Genomic DNA, 26268 nt, shown 5'->3' on the forward strand with positions numbered 1-26268 from the left:
ATCTCAGCTACTACCTTGTCTGGAATACAAGCAACTGTAGTAATTTGAAAATAAATCAGCTCAGCTGATAGACCCAAAATAGTATTTCACTATTATTTTAGTTTGTATTTCTCTGACTTTTCATAGCATAGAATGAATATTTATTTTGAGGAATTTTGTATTCATTAGCCACTTTTGGTCTTTTTCTGAATTCGGAGTAGTGTCAAGTTCAGTGTTATTCCAAATCTTAAAATAAAACAAAACAAACTAATGGGGAAAAATCAACTAAATTAGAAAGTTGGCATTTATAGGGGGTCAAGGCTATTTGCCCACAAACTAATTATACATGGACTTTGTTAATGTGTAATTTGTAAGATTCAATAGTAAGAAAAGGGTAGCCATATCATCTTTACCATAAAGTCCATCCTGACTCAGAATGAAGACTACGTTGCCACAATGTGAAAATACTATAGAATTTCATTCACATAAAAATTCATTCTTTAGTGCTTGCTTTAGCAGCACATACACTAAAAAAAATCCACTTTTCTGTTTCATATTCACATTTTAGCTTACTTGCAATGTTTAACACTTACCTTATATATTTTTAATATTTGTTCATTTATCAATAATGCATATGTTCTTGAAATTTTAACTATCTTGTATTTTTTATATAACAGAAACCTTTGTCTGACGTATGAATATAATACTTAAGTCATAGTACCTAAAATGTTATGAGTTAGAAATTATTCCTGGGCCTGGTGCTATGGTGTAGTAAGTAAGGAGCTAACTACGGTGTCAGCATCCCATATGGGCACAGGTTCGAGACCTCACTGCTTCACTTCCAACCCAACCCCCTGCTTATGGCCTGGGGAAGCGGCAGAAGGTAGTTCACGTGCTTGGGCCCCTGCATCCATGAGGGAGATTCAGAAGAAGCTCCAGGCTCCTGGCTTCAGACTGGACCACATCTGGCCACTGTGGTCATTTGAGGAGTGAACCAGCAGAATGAACCGCTCGCTGCCTCTGTCTCTCCCTCTATCTCTGTGATTCTGCCTTTCTAAAAAATTAATCTTTTTTTTTTCTAAAAAGATTCTGAAGCAAATTAGCTAAAAACAAACAAAAAGAGAATTATTCCTTTGAACCTTGAATGGCATCTTTAAATTCTTATTAAAAAAGGAATGGGCTATGAACTGATTGCTAAAGAAGAATGAAATTCTATAGGTAGGAATATTAAGACAGAAGAGGGAAGAATACAAAAGATAACTTTTGACAAATGCAAGATATCTTGAGTGACAAAGACTGATCATCATTTCAGAGTGCTCTGAGTGGAGCAAGGACAAGATGGAGCCAATTCTTGTCCTTACTGACACATCTGGTTAAAGAGACCGCTTGTCCACTTTACGTTGCACAAGCGATAAGGACAACTGGACCACCTGCCTCAGGAAAGTTTCTAAAGTTTGGTTTTTGCTTTCCTTCCTTAGTAAGGAAACTAAGTATGGTCAACTAGGGCTTTTGTCACAATAAAGCTCCGAAACTGACCTAAAACAAAAACAAAACAAAATAAAAAAGAAAAACACAACCAGATTCTCAACTGAGAAAAGTCAGAATTATTTGCACAAAATTATCACTGCAGTTTGGCAGTCACTCTGGAATCATTCCTATGAGGAAGTTCCAGAACAAAAGCAGAGTTGGGGTACTCAGCCAAAGGCCGTCAGGAAAGGGGCATGACTAAGCAGGAAGCCGTGGTTCCAGAGCAAAGGAAACCCAGCACACCAACAGGCTGAAGTGTGGGAGGCTGCCAAGCAAGCGGAGCCGGGAGGTGGGCGGGAGGTGAGTTCTCCAGAAACAGCAACGGAGGCACCACGGTGACTCATGAAGGAGGAGCCACAGCTTTGGCGAAGGTAGCAGAACACTGAGTCCTTTGTAAATACCCTAAGTTATCTATTCATTTGAGTGGAGGGAGAGAGGAAAGAGGGCAAGGGGGAAGGAGAAAGGAACGAGAGAGAAATCCTCTACCCACTGGTGCATTCCTGCAGTGCCTACAACGGCTGGAACGGGGTCAGGCCAAAGCCTGCATCCCAGAAACCCAATCCAGGGTTCCCACCTGAATGGCAGAGTACTGAAATCATGGCTTGCTGTATCACAGAGTGTGTGTTAACAGGAAACTGAAATCAGGAACGCAGCCAGTACTTAATTTCAGGCATTCTGACTTGGGATGTGAGTGTACAAAATGACATCTTCGCCACTATGCCAAATACCCACCCCTAATTCCCTTTTTATACCAAACTTTGCTGCCGTTGTATGATTAAAGTTGGAATTCTGTTCCCAAAAATGTCAAAAGAATCCTACCTATTTTAACAACAAAAAAGGTCCATTATTTTCTGATACGATTCTTATAGATTTATTTGAGAATATCACATTTTAGGAGCTAAAATGTCTCCTTGGGTTTGGGAGACACAATCTGTAAACCAGGCAACCTTAACCCAAGCCTCACAAGCAACAGAAATAGAGAGACCCAGCCAGGCACAGTCTTGGGCTGGCACCTCTCTCCTGTCCAGCTTCCCTCTGATAATCCATCTCCCTGTTCCTATTATGACTTAGACAAATATACACTTTTAATCCTGAAAACATCCAGTCAGCAAGTGATCATTAGGAAGCTATTTACTACAGCTGTGACATCTATGCATTGAGCAGTTCCTATGTAATAGACACTGTCCCAACTGTTTACTATGAATTAACTCACTTAACCTCAGAACATAAAACAGCAGAAGCATCTCTACTTCCTAGCTGAGGAGACTGAGGCTAAGCTAATGAACTGATGCAGGGAGGAGAGCGTCTGTGGTCTATCTCACTGTCAAGACAACACTGGCTCCCCCAGACTCAGCCACATTTCGGGCATATGCAGTTAGTTGTAAGGGACTGTTCACTGGCATGACTTGATCTGGCTGCATGACTCACAGCTGGCATGTCGGTGCCCTTAAAGGGTGGCACTTAACATATCAAGTTCTAACATGTAAAGTGCAAGTCATACTTCATTGTCCAAAAAGAGAAGAGGAATGTCCTGGATTTCACACCTCAGGCAGTCAGTTGACACAGTTGGGATATTTGCTGCCTCAGTGAGTACCCAGGTTTGAGCCCTGTGTGCTTGCTTAGTTCCTGCTTCCTGTCCATTCTGGGAAGTAGCAGGTGATGGCTTGAGTAGCTGGGGTCATGTCATCCACACTGGGGACCTGATTTTGAGTTCCTGGCTCCTGGCTTCAGGCTGGCTTGCCTTTACTGGTGTAAACACTTGGGGAGTGAAGCAGCAGATGCGGGCTGTCTGTCTGTGTCCTTCTCTGTGTCTCTTTCAAGCAAATGACATTAATTCATGTTTTAAAATCCCATTCTAGAATTGGGGCCGGGGGGGAGGTGGGTGGGAAGGGAATCCCAGACTCTACAGAATTGTATCATAAAATTAAATTTGAAATAAAAAATTTTTTTAAAATCCAGTTCTATCTGTTAGCTTCAGCAGAAAGCAGATGAGAAATAGAAACAAAAAGCTTATCCTCCAAGTCTATAATAGTCTGGAGGAAATTTGACAGAGAATTTGACAAACACTATTATTAATAAAAATTGGGTAAAGTCCATAAGATATTTTTTTTTAGTTTAAAGATGTGATATCCTCAGTCAAAGCCATTGGCAGCAGACCTCTTTGCCCTGAGCTTATTACAGAACAGGTCTCAGCACACATCTCTTCTTCCTGGTTCCCACCTACCACGTAGGGACTGCTTAAACAGCATCAATTGGAGGGGTCAGTCTGTAAATGTACATCACTCTCTACTGCGAGAGGACACTTCACAAAGACCAACCGGATGCAACACTTCACAAAGCTCCCCTCTCCACGAAAGGCTTCTCTGAAGTCCTGCTTTTGAAATCTTCAAAGCCTAACTCTGCAGTAATCTCCAAAGTCGATGACCAATGGTTCCTCCTGATGCACATGGTTCCTCCCTGAATCTGTGAATTGCCTCGACTACAGTGTGGCAGAACTGACACTGGATAAGTTCTTGGTCCAGCCTGAAGAGGCCTGGCATTGTCTACACTCTCAGACACACTTGCCTGCTGCCGAGGAGACAGATCTCGTGTGAATGCAACTGCAAGACATTCCTACGATAATAAAGACAATTTTCCTCAAAACGAATTGACTGAGTTGGCAGAAACTTTGTATTCTTAAAACTAAGACAAGAAATAAAAGCATCACTCAGTTTTCTTCAACTATTATGCCAGAAGCTGGTTATTTCTAATGTGGCCATTTTCAAAGAATAGAATATAAAAATGGAACAACCTGTGCATGAATTACCTATCACTGAAACTAACATTGTATTCAACCAAATCTGAGAACTGGCCAGAAACAAACTTAAAGTTAACTATTCTTTTAGAGCTATAGTAATGTCTGGTTTTCATCTCATATTTTTGTGGAAGAAAATTATTTTGGTTAAAGACTGACATCAAACTAAGGCATTTTTAACTTTGCTAAACTCTTAGGCATCAATATTTATCATTTCAAAAACAGATGACTTAACTTTTTAGACAATTTACCTCAGTCTGAAGTAAATTCCTAAGAGTATATTTTCAGTACAGATCATGTTAAAGTGTAAAAGGAAACTACAAAAGGCAAATCTCATCATCAAATTTACATTAAAAATATAATTAAAATGCAGTCATTAGCACCACCACTGCTCCTGCCCAGGACCAGACTGCAATGAACTCTCTTAGTCTAGAAGCTCAGCCTTTGCCCCCAGAGGGCCACCTGCTCCAACATCATAACTGATGGGATTTTTTCCAGAAATGTACCCATCAGACTCATTGTATCTTAGCTATTCCTGATTCTTTCCAAAAGTGAAAACAAAATACTATTTCAAAAAATACAATTAAAATGTATTTCAAGAAATGCATGTGGTAATTATGTGTACATCCAGCTCATTAGACATCCATTAATCACTTAAAAGAAAAAACAACTCAAAATAAATGTCATATGCGTGGGAACTTAGACTACTCTGTGATGGAAATGAGTCCTGTCACTAATGCAGGGTCACTTTCTCCTTGTGGTAACAGATCTAACACATACCTCCGTCCTCAGTGGAACGTCTTCAGTTTCTGCAATTTCAGAGCTAAAGGTATACTCGGACTCATTGCTGCTGTGGGTAGAGTCTGTCCTCTTGTGTCCGGGCTTAGGCACATTCTGCAAGGTAGCATTAACGCAGCATCATCAAAGTTGGCACAGCTAATACAGTAGATGTATTGGGTGTAATCCCCAAGCCTGTTGTAGTGATTCCCAAATGAGTGATTCCCGTGTTATCTTGACCGCATTGCCATAAAAGGGTCATCTTTTCAATAAAAGAGAAATATGCACTAGTATAGGGTGACAAGAACCTCTGAAAAGTCGAATGCCCAAATGAAAAGTACCTGTTATTTTAGCTGAGTTCATTCTACACTTTTAGTTCTGAGTATAAAACACAAGAGGAGACCAGCATTCAATCAGTGGCCTTAATGTTATTATTAAACAAAACATCTGAACGCTCACAAAATATATTAAATAGTAAACATCTTCACTGCACTACATAATGATTGGGCACGCATAGGTTTTAGAATATGGCAGAGGGTGAGGGCTCACATAGGTAACTCTAATTTCTATTGCATTTATGCATGAAGTAAATCTATAGAATGAATAGTGTGAAAGGCCAGACAGCATAGGGGAGATTTTTAAAAAGCTGCCTGAGAATCCTATTTAGATCCCTAAGTTATTGATTTAGGGGGTGCTGGTGACATTTTGGGAACATTTGTAGGGTGTGTCAGTGAAATCAGTGTTCAGAAAGCTCAGGTGAAACAGAAAAGTTGGGCAACCACGTCCCCTTTGATTCTGAACTGGAAAGACTGGAAAACAACCTGAAGTAAGGAACAGAAAAGCCGGGTTCATGTTCCCCATTCCTGAGTGCCCCTGCAGAAAAGGTCCCTCACTTTCCTTTCAAAAAACCTCGCTCAGAAAGCCCTCAGAACTTTCCGAACCATCCAGTTTCCTTTACCTCTTCCCCTAGCTGTGTGAAGAGCTGGGAGCCACAAGTCCTTTACCTCTTTCCAACATTCAGGTTTACAGAGCGAAGACTCACTCAGGGATAGATAAAAGCCTCTCAGATCAGCTCACGTGTTATTCCAATATTTAGTCCCAAGCCAGGCCCTGATAATCTGAAATATCCAGAGCCAGGGTTGTACACTAAAGGTAGGAATCACCACATGAAAAAAATCTTCTATTTACAAACAGGGGCCTTCATATTAAAATTCTCAGCCCAAGTCCACAGTGATGTGGGATGGAGTCTATTTATATGCTGGATGCAACATTAAGAAACACATGGTGCATGTAAACACCAGCACAAATATTCTTAATATACTTGTTAAAAATGAGATCCCTGTTTTGCTATATTTACTTATCATGCAACACTGATTACCACAAGGTGGACAGAAGCAATACTACTATATGCTTTTCAATGTAACTTTTTTATACATGGAAGTGCTTAAGGCCTGAGAAGTGAGAAGGATGGCTAGGCATTTCAGCTCTGCCATTTACTTGTCCTTACCCAACGCCTCCTGGCTTCAATTCCACCACTGGAAAGAAAGGGATAATATATAGCTCTAGAATGTACGTGAAGAATCAGCAAGAGTGTGCAAACAGAGCTTGTCTTGTGCCTGGCATATAACAAGCACACGCGTGTAACTGCTAGATCCATGGAGTAACTCAGTTACTTCCTTCTTGGTGATTTTTCAGTTCCCTAAATTCCATTTCCCTGTTATGGCATTCAATAATAAGGATACTTGACTCAATCACCATGTTCTTTTCCAACATCCGCACTTCACTCCTTGCCTGTATTCTGTTCTTTATCTGTATTCCTCTCTCTCTCTCTCTCTCTTTTGTTTTTAACAGTTTCTGTTTTATCACCTTTACACACTAATAACCCCACCGCTACATGCTGAATTCTCTCCTTACTCTGGAATTAATTCATCTTTAGATACTTCTCAGACTTGGATTTCCTTGCATTATTATCCTTTCAATGTTGACGTGAAACACCTTACCTCTTGACCAGTCTCTTCTTCATTAGCTTTGCCCTGTCCACACTACCTGAACAACTGTATGTTTCAAAGAAAAATCCTGCAATATTTCTTGTACTTTGGTCAATATCTCCGGATTTGGTACTTGGTGACACTATTAAATCCCTATGTTCTTTGGTCCATGTGTGGCCATATAAATTCCCATAGATGATGAGAGGCCCTTGTGACAGTCTCTTAGTTCTTTTCGCTAAGGTTTCCTCCATCCTTTGAGGAGTTTACTGCAGAATGCCTTATAGCGCTGGGCTGCAACAGGGAGAGCTCCATTTGCCGAATAGTGTTAATGAAATATTGGCCAAATATCTGTTACTTATAAAGTCCTACTAAACCTTATAATAAGATACTACAATTCATATTCTAAGGTTGTCCTAAATTGTAAATATTTAAAATTTAGAAACATTTAAAGTTTAAATTAGGACCAGCGGCATGGCCTAGTGGCTAAAGTCCTAGCCTTGAATGCGCCAGGCTCCCATATGGGCACCAGTTCTAATACTGGCAGCTCCACTTCCCATCCAGCTCCCTGCTTGTGGCCTGGGAAAGCAGTCGAGGATGGCCCAAAGCCTTGAGACCCTGCAACCTGCATGGGAGACCTGGAAGAAGTTCCTGGCTCCTGGCTTTGGATCGGTGCAGCACTGGCCATGGCAGTCACTTGGGGAGTGAATAGATGGACAAAGATCTTCCTCTCTGTCTTTCCTCTTCTCTGTATATCTGACTTTCCAATAAAAATAAATAAAATTTTTTTAAAAATTTAAATTTAAAATATTTTAGTTCTAAATTGTGAAGTCAGATTTTTTAAATTCATAATAGATATTCTCTGAAAAGACTATGATCTGATGGTAGTTGGAGCTTCCTCATTGGTAGAGACCTAACAAGGGCCGAGTAGGAAGCAAGTTCTCTCTGATCTTCCTTTGTCTACTTTTTTCTTTCTTCGTTCTCTGGGCAATTGGTGACCCAGGAGGAACCACAATGAGTCGTAGGCACATGACGGAGACCAATAAGGGCTGAGAAAAAAAAATCCAGTGGATAATGTTCCCTAGGGCAAAGGTGGGAGCAGAGTGGACAACCGGCAAGGTCTCGGTTAGCAAGGAGCTGCTGGAGGCATGCCAGTCCTGGAGAGATGTCTCCAGAGAGAAGGCTCCCTGGCAGGCTGAAGAGAACAGTGACTTCTCAGATGTCTTTTGCACAGGCTACAAAAGTGACATAAACACTGCACATGCTTGTCTTGCTTGTTTTTATGAGCTTTACAAACACATGCTATTAAAAAATTGAAGGTGTTTAAGCACATTTGGATTATTGCACTTATTAGATCTCAAAATCATTTCTTCTGCAACATCATTTATTAACATCGTGAGTAATTAGCAGTACTGAAACCATTCAGTAGGATAAAAAGTCTAGTTCCAAACTAAGTGAAATAGGTTAACTATACCTGTTGGCCTGGTTATCCAGTAAACAGAGTGAATAAAAATACAGTGTAGGATAGACTTCTTGGGAGAGGGAAGTTAGAGAGAAAACTGACTCTAGAGATAGCTGAGGACACGATGTAAAGCAGGAAGGGTTCAATGTGGGGCCTGATGCAGCACGGCGAACAAGGAAGACAAGCCTGAATAAGGTCCTTCAGATTCATCAACTACAGGCATTTTGGTGAACTGTTCCTGCTCTGTCACACACAAATCAAAGTAGAGCAACGAAGTTTGAAACGATTCAATGTGGGAGTCGCATTTGCTTTTTCACCTCTTTGGACTAGATTTTCTGATCTGCAAAGGGGATGGGAACACTTGTTTTGTGTTACATAATCTCTTTCGACTTTTTAAGTGTCACATTCTGAAGAACTCTGTCAACAGATCCAGAAAGAAGCGAAATTCGAAGCAAACACTCTACTTCACAGATAGGATGTTATCTTACGTTGCATAACAGCGATTCCAGGACATTTCTGGTGTTTGTAGCACGAGTTACCTTTAAAGCTGACAGCTGTGGGGAACAAGAGAGCTGGGGGACTCTTTCCTGATGGTGGGACAAGTAGATCGGGGAGAGGGTGCAGAACTACATCAAACAAAGAGGGACACTGGCAAATGTAGACCAGTACTTGAAGTAGGTAAGATAATTTCTTAAAAACAGAGGCTGAGTTTTATTTCTCTAGGAATATATGTTTGGAATCATACTAAAATGCATTCAAGAAAACATTCAATTATATAAGCACGCACTTTATATGCAAATGTTACAGTAAGTCATTCAACATATAAAATTAAATCCTGATGCACTGACATTGTTCCATTTTAGAGCCCAGCCTTTAGTGTTTTGCTTCACTGACGTACTATGACATATATCTGAGGTTTGCTTTATGGTAATCTGAAGAACTGGATGGGGTGGGCAGTGGGATTGGAGGGATAGCCTCGTTGGCATCTGTGGAGGCGAGCTCCACTATTCTTATTTCTGTATATGTTTAAATTTCTTGCTTTAAAAAAGCAACAGTGTTTGACTCACCACCATCAGGCTCATCTCTTCCTTGAGGTCATCATATCGTTCTTCCAGGCGACTGAATTCATTCAGAAGGTTCTGATATCTCAGCCTTTCATCATTAAGGTCAAGTTCCAGTTGTTTCGTTTCTTCTACTAACTTTTTCTCCATAGTTTCTGAAAGAAAAAGAGACAGAGTGAGAGACAGAGAGAGGAAGGAAGGATGAAAGGAAGAAGAATATATATATTCTTCTATATATATCTATATATTCTTCTTCCTTTCATCTATATATATATAGAGAGAGAGATAGATAGATAGATAGATAGATAGATAGATGAAAGAAGGCTCCATCAAAAGCATAGATAATTAACCTGCCATCCAGTTTTTAGGAGATTTCACTTTCATTGCCACTCTGATTTTAGTGTATGTAGGCCAAATGCGACCAGAGACAGGCCTTTAGCCCAGCAGCTAGGACTCGGGTTAAGGTGTTTCTGTTTCTCACTGGAGTGCTGGGGTTTGATACTCAGCTCTGGCTTCCTGCTAATGTAGACCCTGGAGAGCAGCAGTGATGGCTCAAGCGACTGAGTTCCTCCCATCCAAAAGGGAGATCTGGATTAGATTCCTGGTTCCTACCTCTGGCCTCCAGCCTGGTCTGGGGCCACTAAGGGCATTTGAGGCATAACTGGTCGATGAGGGCTTTTTCTGTCTCACTGCTTTTTAAGGAAAATATTCTCCCCCCCAAAAATGACCACAAGTGATATAATTAATTCATAATAAAAGTCATCCTACTGAATTCTTCCGTGTACCACAGCCTTAATTCCACTGGTTTATATACTGGTTACAGCACATCCGTGGTAAACTTCCATTAGCTACTATCTAATAAGTAGAAGTTTTTGTTCTGATGATAGTCTGTTTTAGGGTCTGTCCAAATCAGTGGGCTCTCTCAAGAAGCCCCATGCCTATCTGGAGAAAGCCTTCAGGCCTGGTCCTCTGTGTGCTGGCTGCTTTGCAGGCACCTTCCCACGTGCTGCGGCAGGAACCTGACTTCCGTGTGTCTGCTTCACTCCTCCCTCCCTGCTATCAGTGGCTTGCACTTGCCTAGTCTATGGTCTGCAGGCTGGAGATTAGCCCCTGACCACAGATGCAAAAAACCTCGAGTCTCATTTTCACTCAGAGAGCCAACCAGTCACACTTACAATATCAGTCTTTCTGCTGCCGTTTTGACCATTACAGTTGGAGGCTATCTTGACCTGTCCCACTGCTTTTATTGCCGCTCCATTTCTTTGTTGGTGAGCCCCAGGGGACAACGGCAGCTCTCTAGTGCCCACCACAGTGTTTCTCTAAAGCAGAGCTTTCATCATTTGTGAATAAATGAATGAAAATATTTACCTCTAAGCCAATCTATAAATTGCTTTTAATTCTCACCAGTTTGCAGAAGCAGCTCCAAGGTCACCAACTAATCTCCCCTAGGCAAATACATTGTTATTTCTTGTTGTTATAGGTCAATTGCAAATAACACTGAATATTTCCTCAAAAGCAGTTTCATCCCATGACACTCTGCACTCAGGCAGCCTTCCTTCTGTATCTCTGGTGACTCAGTTCTTTCCTCTCTTTCAGTTCTCTTTCTGAACTCTTCCCTTCATCTTATTCCTTAGTTATGCTCATGAATTCAACTTTTCTCTCTTTCCCTTACTTTGCCCCTACTCTCTTTCCTTCCCCCTCTAACTGGGAAGAAAGCTGTGTAGGGAAAAGCACAGAGGCTTCTGTTCCCAGTCCTATTGGGCATCTTCAGGCTCATTTTCTCTCTCATCTTTAGCTTGAATTTCCTTTCAGACCATTTAATGTTGAGCTCCTAATTCCCATTCCACACTTCGCACTTGAGGTAGCTCATTGTAGGTGTTGCTTTGGACTGGATTAAGGGACACCTAGACTGCTGGTCAAGTGTCACCTCAGGGTGTGTCTGTGAGGTTTTCTGAGAGGCTGGTATTGAGTCTAAGGACTCAGAGGAGAAGATGCAACATGGTGGGCACCATCCAGTTGGCTGGGCCCTGCTGGTACACTACTGCCGAGCAATGGTGAATCCCTGCTCCCTGTGCAGCAAGAACGCCCTCCTTCTGACTTGGTCCTCAGAACTCCAGTGTCTAGTTTTTGGTACTGAAACGTCCCCAGTGCCTGTCCCAGACTCTCAATTCTTTGGCCTTACAGTTAAGCATTCAGCTTCCTTGGTTTGGGGGCCTTCTGACTTGCACTGAGCCATACTCCTGCTTCCCCCCATCCTCCAGCTTGCAGGCACTTACTGTGGGGCTTCTTAGCTTCTGTAGTCACAGGAGCCAATTCCCTCAGTAATGCCCCTCTCATGCAGCTATATCTATAAATCTGTTTCTGCTTCTCTAAAGAACCCTATCAGCTGATCTCATTAATTTACCTGAGAAACAGGTATTTTCCCCCTCAATTTCCTCAATATTTCTAAGAAACTATCATTATCCTTACACTACATCCTAAAATTTTATAATTTTTTGGTCTTTTCTTTTGGATACCACATTGAAAACAACATTCTGCTGGTTATTTCTATACACAGCTTGGTGCCAATCCCTCCCTTTTATTTCTACCAATAATTGATGCTTAGATCTCTGTCCTATGCCATGTTTAATACAATCAGGGTACCTCACAAAGTTCATGGAAAAAATGGAATTAAAATTTCACTTTGTGCAAAAAGGTTTGTGATTCATCTCTACCTTTTTATAATTCTGATTCTTCACAAACTTTTTGAAGATCCCTTGTATATATGAATTCTTACCATTCTAATCAGCAAATAGAAAAAATGGCCACTTTTAGCTAGTTGCTTTATCAAAAAATTGAGTCTTTAGTCTGACAGCAAAGAATGGTTGATATTAGAATAACATCCACTGCTAACAAAATAAATAAAATAATACACATATTATTCATATTAGCTCAGAAGCTCTTACCAAATCAAATGTTAAATCACACTTACAGAACAAATTAATTTTTTGAAAATTACAGATGATTTTGACTGAATAGTAGTTCATATTTAGAATCAAGAAATCAGGTTTACATCTGGAGATCCTGCCTCTCAGAATTTTGTAAACTTACTGATGACAGCTTCAACATTTTAACAGTTAAGCTCAGAGTAGTGCTGACATTGGCAAAATAATGTAACTTGGAAAACTTGCCGTGGAGGGTAGTTAGGGTGCAGTAACTTTGCTCCAAGGCCTTACCTGTCATCTCTTTAGCCTGTTCCACAATACGGTGGTTGAGGGTCTCTTTTTCCTGCTTCAGCAAAGTATTTTCTTCCTTCAGACTTGATACTAGCTGTAAAATGAAACAACAACCTGACATGGCTGCAATAAAGGGAGCCACCCTACCCTGTGAGGAGGTCACACAGCGCTCACTCCCCACGTTCATCATTTTTGAGCCTCACGCCTCCGCCTGGGTGCGTTCAGGCCTCCTCTGATGCTGGCCCAGTGTCAGCCCCTCCAGAAAGTCTTCCTGCAAACTCCCATCATTAGACATCTTTTCTGTGGGCTATTATAAAACTCTAAAAGGTCATTTTATGTTCCATGTTTTGGAATGACTTCCCAAATAGACTAAAAAGTCCCAGAGGACAAGGGTTGTGGTGGGCTTTGTTTTTCTTTGTGCCTTGAACATTTAACAATTGCCTGGCAGCTCGCTAGCGTTCTCTTTTGAAGCAGTCATAATATCTTCGAACCTCAACATCTGGCGCAAAAGTTATGTGTGTTTGTGATTCAAGTGAAGACATCAAGGAGGTAACGAAGGGCATGAACCCTTTACCACTTTTGAAATCATTAGAATCTTTCAAGGCTACTTTCTGCTATTTGTCTTGAGAAAGGGAAAGTCCCCTTCATTGACTTTTGTAGATTGAAGAATGAATCCACCCTTGAAATGAGCACTGACCTTATGCAACTGCACATTTTTTTAAAGGGGGGGATGGGAAATAAACATACATATAAGCACATCTGTAATCACCATTTTTAAAAAGCAGTGAGTCTTTACTTTTTAGTTCCTTATTGGATCAGAATTCCTAGGAAAGAAGCATCAAAACCAAAGGTAACTGCATGGTACATAATTTACCCAGTTCATCATTAGAATAACTGCGTGCTTGCAATCAATGAAATCTGATCTCCTTTCCCTAAGAATAAGTTCAAGGAATTCTCACAGCAAGTGCTTCAATAATAGAGAGAAAGGTGGTATAGAAGCTTTTTGTTGTGCCAGAGTTCAGAGACAGGGAGAGATGGCACTGAGACAAGGGATCCCCAGAGAAAACGAAAGCAGATACAGCTCTGTGCCACAGTGTCAGTCCAGAAAGTGGACTTGTGACCAGCCCGATCTCATCCCTCCATCCCAACATAGGCTTGACGTCCGCTCTCAGGAGACAGGCTGTTCTCTGCAGGAGCCAAGGGAAGCTGTTCTACATCAGGGCATGCAATTAATCACCTGTGATGCTTTTTCAAAATGTACCTACCTGCCCTAAAACAGTCTTTCTAAAAATTCCCCAGTGGGGCCTGGTGTGATAGCCTAGTGGCTAAAGTCCTCACCTTGCAAATGCTGGGATCCCATATGGATGCTGATTCTAATCCTGATGGCCTCACTTCCCTTCCAGCTCTCTGCTTCTGGCCTGGGAAAGCAGTCAAGGACAGTCCAAAGCCTTGGGAGTCTGCACCCACATGGGAGACCCAGAAGAAGCTCCTGGCTCCTGGCTTTGGATTGGCACAGCTGCAGCTGTTGTAGCTAGTTGGGGAGTGAATCAGTGGATGGAAGATCTTCCTCTCTGTTTCTCCTCCTCTATATATTTGACTGTCCAATAAAAATTAATCCTAAAAAAAAAAAAACAACTCCCCAGCAGTTTCTGACATATATTCTTGGCCAAGAGCCATAGCCCCAGTGTCACTTCTGATCTCCTTGACCAGAATGACAGAAAATGGAACTCTCCGACAACAAAGCTGACTGTAAAGTAGAATGTTTGCATTGATTCATTACTACTCTAATCCAGCAAAAGGATTAATGACAGTGCCTACTACTATCCCTATGAATTACAGAAAACAATGAAATAAAAAAAGAAAAGAAATCTGATTCTGTTCACTAGCCTACCAGACTAGAAAAGCAAGGACTTGGCTTTGAAGAAGAAAGGGGATTGTTCCCACAGAGGTTAGATACTCTATTGATCCAGAATTGAGAAAAGTGTCCATAGCTATGGAGATTCCAAGGAGGAGAGGAGAATCTTAAGCACTCAACAGCATCCTTTTGAATGTATATTTGCATTTTGACAGAATAAACTTGCTATGCCAGAACAACATTACATAGTGGCATTGCTGTTTCCATATGCAGAGTCCAGATCCCCATCCCTCAGGGACATAGGAGGAACTGTTTGCTACAGATTCTGCTTTGCAAGCTGACTGGCTAGGCAATGCTACCTGTCGTTACATAGCTCCTGCTGAGGCTCTCACTGCAAATACTCGGCAGCAGGTAGAGAAACACATCGGTATCCGTGCCAGCAGTTATAGCTGATGTAGTCAATTCAGCTTCAGCTTCTAGAGGGTCATCCCAGTGGAATCTCTGAAAATCACTGACATTTTTCTGGTAAGCCTTAAGTAGATGGACTTTCACAAACATCTGAACAATATATGTTACCACTGCTTGAGAACTTGATGTTATTTGTACTTCATGAGATTCTTATGTAGGTTATATACATTTGAAACACAAAAGCACTGACGGGACTGTATGTATGGTATTTTGGTGGGAGGGGCTCAGGGGAGGAAATGGTTGTATCTGCACAGTAGCCCTTGGCTGAGATTACTGTGCAGACATTTGGACTATTTAACACAACCTTAATTCAGGTTTCCACAAGGATGTACAATCATTATTGACAGTCCATGGCTTCATTTATGTCTTAAGAAAAAGAAGCCTACATGTCATCCAGATTTTATTTAAAGAAAAAGACTGCACAGTTATGTATTATGGTTAGAATGGATGCTCCAAGACTCATGTGTTGGAAACATAGTTTGCAAATCATTATGTTAACAGCATTTGGAGGTGGGATTTGGGGGAGGCAACTGGGTTAGGGGAGCTCTGCTCTCACAAATGGATTAATTTGTTCACTGGGTGGTTGAGGAAGAGTGAGTAGAGTGTTATGGATGCAGCTGGCTCTGGCATGCTGGCTTGGGCTCAAAGGCCCTCAGGGGGACAGTGCCATTGCTCTTGACTTCTCAGCCTGTGGAACAGAGTGGGAAATGTCTAGCCCAGAACCATCTGGTCTGGCCCTGTGGAATCAACTGGAGAGAGGGCATTCGAAATTCAATAAATCCTTAGCAGGCTAACTGTTAAGTTGATAATTTCTTGTGGCTCATGAAGGATGTTATGAATATCCAAATGGCCCTTGGTAGAAAGAAAGGTTTCTCACCTCTGGTCTAGAACCACAAGGTAAATAAATAATTTTTAATTAGTCACGCTGGCATTTTGTTACAGCAATAGAACACACCCCACAGTGGTAGGCATTTGGCCATAATACTATGTTTCAAGCAATGCTTTGACTCTGTTGTTGATCATGTGAGAGAAACACTTGGAAAACACAAGTGAAGAGCAATGAGCCAAGTTAAAAAAAAATCCATTATATCCGCATTTAAAGCAAACACCAAACCTCATGGGTCAGATTAACACGACAGCAACTTTCCTATGCGGAAGACACAGAAGGGGACGTGGACTTTAGCTCCCACCTGTTCAGTTTCTTGCTTGTATTTATCTGCACGCTCCTCAATGGACTTTTTCTCTGATTGAGTCTGTTCCAGATCTTTCCGGAGCTTGGCAATTTCTTCCTGCAGACTAAGAACACGTCCAGTGGCAACCTTGGCTTCCTCCTCACTTAGCTGGAGACGCTCTAAGTCATTCCGTAGTTTCTCAGTCTCAGAGTTGTAGACTCCTTCCAGATTGGTCAGTTTCTCCATGAGACATTTGTAGTCTTTGTTCTTCAAACACAGACATAAGTAATAATAAGTAAATAGACACATAGTTATTATATTCACACTATATCATCACAACATTGACAGAGTTCCCAGCCAACATTTATAATACACTTGGCATGGAAACCAACTCTGAGCTGGGTGAACCAGGTCAAGACGATGCACATTCTCTTTGTGGAAGGTGCACGTGGGGATGTGGACATTAGTCCTTGGCCGCTCAACATGTGTAGTATCAACACCAATGCCTTCTCAGTAATCCCAACAGAAAAGAGAACATCACAGCTAACGTTGGTTTAATTTGCACAATTGTCAGCACAGATGTGATTTGCTTATAATTACAAGGTGAGTTACATAATAAATTCTGAATTTCCTGATTCTTAATCCATAGAAGGAATGCATGTTTTTTAAAAAGTATATCATGTACTAGCTAAATAACATGTGGAAATGAAAAAATGACTTGAAATGTGATCAGTTTCTTATAAATATACAGCTCTACTACCTTAAACCCCTCCTGCTTCATTCAAAGAATTTTCCTGATGAATCTTATTTCGTCCTAACCCAATTTATCTTTGTTCTCTTTTGTATTTATATATTCTTAATCACCTATATATAACTTGCATGTGCTAAAATACTGGTTGGAAACTATCTCTAAGCAATCGGATTTTAATCTCTGCAAATAGACTACAAGTTCCTCAGGTACATGGACATCTTTCAGCTTCTCTGGCCCATTCCCATGCCAAATAACTAATCTGTAAAATGAGCAATATACCATATGCAAATTGATTATTATGGTCAAAGAGCTCTGTAAAGTACAATATAACTGTCAATCAAATTTGTTTGGAGCATTAGTAAACCTGGACTTTCAAAAATAATTTATGCCTTAGTCATTGCAATTGTTATCTAACCTATAAGCTCATCACTACTTGTTCATTGCTGTCATTATTTTACATTTTGCTAAGCCTAACAGGTAGAGTCACAGGGAAACAATACTGAAAGGAATCCCAGAGGATTTCTTCAGGCATGGACAACACTCAGGGCTCCTTTATAACACATACCTGCTCATCAACCTTCCGCTGCAGCTGCATGATCTTGTTCTCCATGCCAATGTGAAGCTTCTTATAGCGCTCCACAGAGCGGGCCTCAATCTTGAGCTTCTTCAGCTCCCTCTTGGCCATCATCCTCCGGAAGCAGCACTGAAGGTAGATAATGGCGCGCATGCTCCTCCTGTAGTGTTTGCGAGCCAGCCAGCCCCGGACCCATTTCTGAATGATGACTGCCTTGTGTTCACGGAGTATCTACAGACAAGGTCATGGCAGATAATGTCAGGACCTGGATCAGACTCAAGGTTAAGCCCCATCAACCTGTCACACTGAGAACCCATATGTTACCTAAAAGGAAAGACATACAAGTTGAGCCAACAGTGTATCAAATAGACTATCACACGGAAATATGGAGGAGTTCATTAATTTAAAGTGCAGCCTGTGGCAGTGAGGTGCGTGATCTGAGCACTTGCAGAACATCACAGTCCTGATTGAGCTCCTTGTCTTATGTCAAGGATGACTACACAACTGAATAAGGCTCAGGGACAGGAAGCTGAACACTCAGACTTGAAGTTCAAGCAGCCAAAGTGGTAAGACTTTCAGCTTTCCTGTTCACTTACTTCTTCCTGGTGATTCCTGACAGTGTTGCATTTCTCAGAGTTTAGCCATATGGAAATAGCTTATAATCAGAGCTTCCATTTTTAATCTAATTTCCATTAGTGATTCAGATAAATTAAAGAACACCAGTTCTCCATTTCAATCCCATGTAGGGTAACACTGGATTTGAACTACAGCTAGAAAGAGCACTAATGAGATGGCTCCTGGCCTGTACTGAGCAAGCCACTTCTACCATGTCTAGTTACAATTGAGAATCTGAGCTGGATAGAGAATCTTAGTGCTAACTCAATGGCCTGGAGACCCAGTTCAGATGTTCCTAAGGAGAGTACTGAGGAAAACAGAAATTAACAATTAGCATATCTGAAAAGCCAAGTTTAAAGTTTTCCCTTCCATGGAACCCTCATGTTTACACAGAAAGAGAATAAGACTATGCAGCAGGCATGACCACTGAGAGCTTGGAGTAGCTATCTTCAAATTATCTTCAAGACTCAGCTATTAAAACCACATTAGTTCTGCAAATTTTTTGGACTAAAATAATTTCCAAGTAATATGTGCAATTACTTAATCTCATTATTCACTTACTACCCGTGATTAGAGACTCACCCCCCAAATCCTGCTATTATTGTTCTTTTAACAGTGACACTACAAAGCTAATGTCCAGGCTCTACTGCTGGATTATAGGGAATATATCTGTAGGATATATTCCCTATAATCTTTTCATCAATTGCCACAGAGGATGAGTAAGATTAATCTGACCCAAAATTTACAAGATCATGTTGATTACTGCTAAACAGAAAACCTGCTTGTCAAAAATGTCTGGAGAAAACCAAATTCGTATTATAATTTATTGCCTCTGTAGTATGGCAAGCTCTTCTAGGATTATTTCCTTGAAAAAGTTACCTACCTGTTGGCTGGTTATTCCACGTGTTCTGAGCTCTCTCTGCTCAAGTGATAATGCGACCACTAACTAACTTAGAAAAAGGGTCTCTGTAGAGAGGGTTGAGTAAAAGACCTTGAGATGGGAGATCACCCTGGAGGACGGACGCGTGTGGGACCTGAATCCTATTGCTCTTACAAGAGACAGACAAGAGAAGAGCAGTCAGGAACACAGAAAGGAAGGTGATGTATGAAGACAGGGGCAGAGGCTGGAGGCATGTGTACGTTGTGTAAGCAAATGCTGGCAGCTGTGAGACTGGAAGAGGCAAGGAGCAGATTCTCCTCTCAAAGCACCACAAGGAGTTCAGCCCTGGGAACACTTTGGTTTTGGCCCAGCGGTGCCTGTGAATTTTTGATCTCCAGAACTATGAGAGAATAAACACCTGTTAAGTCATCAAGCCTGTGCTGGTTTATTACAGAAGCCACAGGAAACTAGGATACACATTCGTTTCTTTGGTTCCAAATTCCTAGCCAGGGGGATAAAAGCATTGTAAATTTCATTTCCCATTCCCTTGCTAATAAATGCATGCATCTTGAAACACATTTTGATTGCTGTTTGTCTCCACATAGCTCCTATATTTATACCAGTCACTGTGGCACTTTGTTTAAATGTGATATTTGTTTAACATTAATGGAATGGCAAAGTGAAGTTGAAAATGATGCCTCACCTTGCGATACCTGTTTCTAGCCAAGTAGCCTCGCCAATAAGACTGAAGCACGACAGTGGCGGCTCGTGTGATCTTGTACCTCCTGCGGACCACATACATGCGCCAGTGCTTCTGGATGGTGATTGCTGCCCTGGTTCTGCGCAAAAACTTGGCATAGCTGATGAGAGAAAACAGGGGCACACTATCAGTCATCGGGGAAAATGCAGTACACATCTGACAGAAACTCAAGACTGGTAATATCCTACAATAATGAGTAGTGTGCCCACTGTGTGATTCTAATCATGTGTCGTTTGCGGAATCAACATTCACAGTTGTACATCAGTTTAGAGTTGTTCCAAGTATCTTTGCATGCCTTACCTCATTTAGCCTTCCCTGACTCTGAAATGTGGGATGGCCAAAGTGAAGTTCATAAAGGTCCATTCTCTCCAGGACAGGTTCGCTTGTGAGGTTTTGGACCTTTTACTTTGCATTTATATACATAGGATTATTTACATAGGATTTATACACACAGAAATCCCCCTACTTACCCTCACAAGCTTTCTTAGATCTTCCCATTACTGGCATACCATATTTTCCCTGAATTTATCTGTTTAATTTTTCATTATTAAGTCATTTCTATTTAAACTCCTAAATTACAATTATCCCAATATTTAATCATACTGAAGCATAATTGTCTTCTAGGCAGTCTCCGTTAGCTGTGTCCCCAAAAACTGCACTATTAAGTGGCTCATATCCATGACTATTTTCCTTGACACATGATTTCATCAAATGCCACACAGAAGTATACAAAAATTCTAAGGACTTATATCAGCAGAAATTAATAATTTTCTTGAGGATGAATCTGTATGTTTCACTAGGCTAAGTGAAATTTGATTCTACTTAACTCTTTTTATGGATTAATGTGGTATCTCCTGAAACCAAGAACAGATGAAGTGCTGCCTTCTCAGGTATGGTGACCATATACCATAGTACTAGGCTGGACAAATAGTTAGCAGGTACCCTACCCCTACAGGCCCAGGAGGAACTGGAGTGGACAGGCGCCCAGGAAACCCACCATCGAGCCTGGAAGCCCCGCACGTATCGCTGCACGGTGATGGCTGCTTTTCGCATGCGCAGGTACTTCTTCCTCAGCAGCCACCCTCGGATGGTTTTCTGGATCCGGATGCAGGCGGCCCTCAGTTTGTCTGCCCTCAGCTTTTCTAGGTAGGCCACTTGACCAGCACGGAAAAAGATCTTTGTCTTACCAAACTGGTATTTGTCCTTGTCCTATTTTTGGAAGAAATTGTAATGCTCAGAAACAATGATCATATAAAGTGAGCAAGAGAAGAGGGAAAAAAAAATCTAAAAGCAGAATCAGTAAAGGGATGAATCTATCAGCTAAAACGTGGGCTATGTCACAAATAACTAATGGAGCCAGATTTTTGATCCAATGCAAGCTGAGAAAATAGAAGGAATTTTAAAGGAAAAATTGAGTTTCAAGAGTTATTTTCCAGAATAATTCTACCTGGAATTATTATCTGAGGCCCAACACTTGGTTGTGGGTTATAGGCAGCTATTACTTGCTCGTTTGTATTTTAAACATCTCAAGGAAATGGAGATGCTGACACGCCCTCTGCCTGCCCAGGGCCGTAAGGGTTACATCAGGCTGTGTGTTCCATGAGAAAGCTGAAGGGACAAAAACACCAGGATGAAGAGTAAGGCAGGAAGAAGTGCACAAGAAATAAAAATTTTAAAAGAGAATAAAAAAACAAAAAGTTCTTGGGTATTCATCTTAAGAACTAAGTCTCTAAACAGCTATCTCTTGGCTTTATCAACAGTATCTGAAAACAAACAAAATTGTGTAAGTATGTGTAAAATACTATACATTTCACACTCTTTGCACAAAAACATAATCCTTTATAGTGCTCAGAGACTTCTGATCAGAAGAAAGGTGAGCAACTAAACATAGATGGACAAACTTCTGGAGTGTTACATTGAGATTCCACTTAAAGCATGCAAGATAAAACCATTCTTATAATAACAAGTGTAATTCATGCCTGAATTACATGCCTCATTCAGGCAAGCCTACATACACACATCACTTCTCCTCTCTGGAATTCTAACCACAAGGAAGACAAAAAACAAAAAAACCCACCTGGGAAAACAGTGGAAGATGGTTCCCTTTGTTCTACATTGCCATGTTGGGAATGAACTAGCAGATGGAAGCTTCTCTCACTTTCTTTCTGTCACTCTGCCTTTCATATATAAATAAACCTTTTTAAAAATTGCAAATCATTAGGCCTGTCCCAGAGCAATTAGAAATTCAGAAGTAGGGGCAGCAGTGGGTGATTTCAGCAGCCCTCATAAAGTCTGAGCACTCCTCAGCCTGCAATACCAGATTCACTCTCAATGCCAACCTGTACTTCCTGACTCACTTCCTACTGTCCCAAACGCAAATCTTATCTTACAAAAATGACTTTCCTGGTTTCTGAGCAACTCCTGCTTTCCTATTTATTCACACCTGGCTCCCTCTTAGAATATTATCCTTCCATTTTATGCTATCTAATCGATTCTTCATACAGTGGCTTTCCCTCTACTGATTCTCTTCTCACTCAGAATTCCATGCGGATACTGAGGTAAATGGCATCTATCTTTGAAGTGCATTACTTTCCAAGGCAGGTTGTGTTATCTGAGAATATCACTTCTTTTCTTACTTACAGGGCATCTGGCCTAGTGTCTTCGCTAAGCAAGTCCTAGGTGCATTTTTGCAGATGATGGTCGCATCCTATATAAAAAAGGTCCAACTCTGGCAGTCTGGGTACAGACCCCACAACTCTGTTTCTTATGCATGGACCATCCTCCTCATTGGTTCTTGCAACCACAGGGAGCTTGATCTCCAAAACAATCCACAGAGGTTGCCAGGGTTTTCAGAGACCAGAACCACTTGACTACTGCCAGTATTTGTACAGAGGTAAGTGAAAATCTCTCTCACCAGGATCAGCTTCTCTAACACATTCTTGCATGTTTGCTTTCTGTCACTCAGCACATCCTTTTGCTTCATTAGGACACGGTAGCGGCTGAAAAATTCTTGGTAGGTCCAACTATGGAAAGAAAAGCACTCATGAGCTTCTTTGAAGAACAGTGAATGTCTCTCGTTGGGGTCCCTCCTCTTCCCACACGCCCTGGCTCACCGTGAAGGGAAGCCTGCTGCGCTGATCCGGATGGTCTCCAGCACCCCACACGCCCTCAGTTGCTGCACTGCCCTTTTCTCATCAAACCTACGGAAAAAAACCAAAGTCAGGAAGGCACCAAGAACCCGCTGTAACCACAACCTGCCCTCTTCCACCAACACTGGAGCTCTTAGTGATCCAAGTAGCTGTGACCGAACAGAAAACTCCACGACAGGGTTGAGAGAGGGCAGCAAGCCACAGAAACAATGAACAGTCGCATTCCCTCCAGTACCGCCAGCCCCTAAGGAAAACCATTAAGTCTGTCAGATAAACAACACGAACTCTCCCTGTACTCTCTCCTCCCTCATATATCACTTTGCCCAACTTCAGAGGTGCTTCAAGTTCATGGGACCAGCAAACACATCTCCTCTGTCTCCAGGCCCTGGAGACTTCACGGACCCAAGGACAAATTTACTATTATCCAGCTATTTTAAAGAGACTGTTGTACTAAGCACAAACAGCATTTACAAGGAAAAGTATTATTATTTTGTACTAAATGTTATATTTATTTCATCCTAGGGCAGAGCTGCAGATCCTGTTCTCCACCGAGGCCATCTGGATATTTACAACATCATCCATGGACCATATAAAATTACCAACTTAAAAATTGGACTGCTACAGATTTCTTGAATTTCAAGTGCCATGGAAAATCAGATTGCCCATTTTAGCAAAAAAGCCTCCTAGGAATATTCACTCCCTCCTCAGAAACGATAACTGCAGCAGGAGAGGTTGGAAAAGGCACAACTTCCTGCATGGTTTCAAGACCTGCAAACTATCAGGCAAGCACTCTGCAGCCCGCTCTGGTTTCAACTAATGCCGTAAGCAACAAAAAGCCCAGAATGTCCTTGAATACAGACAAATTCAAAAAGGAAACAGTACTAGAAACGTTAAATTGACCTCATCTTTTCAAAATCTTGGAATACCACCTACTTTGTTCTTACCGTCCCAAAGGATAAGATAAATGGAAAAAAAATCTATTAACTAGTAACTTCTTTCTATAAGATATGAGGATTTGCCCATTTTTTTTTATGTTGGGCTGACAATCTTTATGACATAAGTAGACTTTTGTGCTCAGTAGAGTTAATAAGTACTTACGTGAATGGGAACTTGAAGTCATTAGGTTTAATACAGCGCACATAGTGAGGGGTGGTGGCATTGAGGGTTTCCATAAGCAGGTGGAGGGAGTTTCGGAACTGCATGAAAAAGAACAAAACAGGGTATCGAGGTTTTGCTGATAGTCATGAATTATACAAACAGTTTAAAATTCTCCCCCTATAAAGCTAATGAGGATGACCCTGGGTTGAAATTTGGCTAAGTTCTACCTTTCTTTGTTTACTCTGTAATACACTTGTTCAAATCCCAACATTTCCCTACTCTTGTTGTTGTTACAGGTTTCTGTATCTCAGTTCTACTATGATTTAAATCAAATGTGAGAACCAAAATAACCTTATTATTTATTATTTTTTAAATTAAAAGCAGAATAACAGGAGAGAGGGAAAGAGGGAAGAGAAAGACGAATGAGGGATCTTCCATCTATTGGCTCACTCTCCAAATGGGCCAGGCTGAAGTCTGGAGTCAGGAACTCCATCTGAGTCTCCTGTATTGGTGTCAGGGGTCCAAATACTCCATCTTCTGCTGTCTTCCTAAGTTCATTATTAGGGAGCTGAATTGCAAGTGGAATTGCACTTGAATCAGCACACCAATACGAAATGACGGCATTTCAAGTGGCATTTTAACCCACGACACCACAACGGCCAGCCCTATAACCTAACATCAACAATATTAAGACCGTTCACATAAGGTGAGAACTTTGTTTTCGATGCTACTTTTAGGAGTATGGAAGTAAATAAGTGAGGACAATCAGTGAAAGCTTACCTGTCCTTTAAGAATATGGGATCAGGACTGAGGGCTGAGGACCTGTGTCAGGTCCTGCTCTAATCTACAGTAAGCACAGGCTCCCATGCACAGGAAGACAAATTGATCGGTACTCAGCCTTTCCTGCAAAGCTCCCACACCCAGTTCAGGTAGTAGGCCTGTTGTGGGTAGTGATTTCCACTCTCCACAGAGCATAGAACATCCAAGAAGGAAAAGGACACTGTACTAGAAGCTGGTGCTCTGGAAAAATACACGCAGAAAGCAAAGATGGCTGTGGTCTGAGAGAAAGGATATACACTAGAACTGAAACGTGAAAAACATCATTTTGGGACAGACTTCAGCACTCATGTCTACAGAATTACGAGGTGAGAGTGCCACATGCGACTCAGTGAAAGCCCTGGTCCTTCGTGGCCTATGGAGGCCACCTGGGAAGCTGAGGAAAGAAGACCTGAGGCGTCAGGTGAGGCCAAGAGGGACTGACGTGGCAGCAGGAGCTCCCTGACTCACCTGGTGCCCCACGGTTTTCTTGTGCTCCTTGGCCGTCTGGCCTGGTCTTCCTTTGGTGGGCTTTGCAGGCGTGCGGGAGAGGGGGACGCGCCCTGAAGAGGTGGCGGAGGTCGGACTGATGGCCTTCTCATCATCTTGAAATAGTTCTGGAAGCATCTTAAACTGAGCCAAACACAGTAAAAAGAAAAAAAGAATTACCCTCTAAACCCAAATGTCACAGTAGACACTACCAAGATTTTCAATAAACAGGGACTCCTTTCCTCAGATAACCTCTGTCATGATCATGATGTTTCAGAAATCATTGTGTTTAAAAGTCAAAAAGATGAGAGAAAGCGGAGATAAATGCTACAAAAATGAAGGAGAGAGAATGCAATAATTTTACAACTATGCTTAAGGGAACCGAATTGAAAACTCTTTACACTGACTTGGAAATCCAAATCCAAGGACACCACTACTGATTTTGACCAGAATTATTTTTACGAATCAAATACTAATTGAAAGTCTTGTCTTCTTGACTGTTTCACAAAATGTTTTATCATCAGAACAGAAAAGCACAGGTCCAAACTTGCAAGTCCTTTACCAAACATCTACTCAGTTGCTTCATTTGTCTGCCCACTGGTGCAGGTGCTGTGCACCAACTCAGAAGTATGACTGACACATCTGGCACAGGAAGACAAATAACGAAGTTCTCTGTTACGTGTGGAAGTTAAATACTGATAGCAGAGAAGTGGAGAACCACCCAGAGCTTACCAGAGGCTGGCAGGCTGTCTGGGGCTGGGTGCTGCTGAGAGCAGGGTACCCAGGTAAACCTGCACTGCAGAAGCAACTCCCAATGTTGTACAGCACAGAGGACTAGCTA

The 26268-nt window shown here is 41.5% G+C and overlaps 1 protein-coding gene across 1 annotated transcript in view; it reads right to left on the reverse strand.

The window, feature by feature from the left end:
- The window catches only part of MYO5A (myosin VA), a 174619-nt gene that overhangs the window by 39972 nt on the left and 108379 nt on the right, over positions 1–26268 (reverse strand). Inside the window, exons 15-25 of the mRNA XM_040969826.1 lie at positions 25410–25571; positions 24123–24220; positions 22989–23075; positions 22790–22898; positions 20873–21084; positions 19819–19975; positions 17612–17851; positions 16314–16562; positions 12801–12894; positions 9592–9740; positions 5081–5194 (exon numbers count right to left, since the gene is read on the reverse strand). Coding sequence (XP_040825760.1) covers positions 5081–5194; positions 9592–9740; positions 12801–12894; positions 16314–16562; positions 17612–17851; positions 19819–19975; positions 20873–21084; positions 22790–22898; positions 22989–23075; positions 24123–24220; positions 25410–25571 — 1671 coding nt within the window. The remainder of the gene's footprint in view (positions 1–5080; positions 5195–9591; positions 9741–12800; positions 12895–16313; positions 16563–17611; positions 17852–19818; positions 19976–20872; positions 21085–22789; positions 22899–22988; positions 23076–24122; positions 24221–25409; positions 25572–26268) is intronic.

Source organism: Ochotona curzoniae, unplaced genomic scaffold (assembly GCF_017591425.1).
Source record: "Ochotona curzoniae isolate NIBS_2020 unplaced genomic scaffold, NIBS_Ocur_1.0 scaffold_4701, whole genome shotgun sequence".
In the NCBI taxonomy this organism is placed as follows: domain Eukaryota; kingdom Metazoa; phylum Chordata; class Mammalia; order Lagomorpha; family Ochotonidae; genus Ochotona; species Ochotona curzoniae.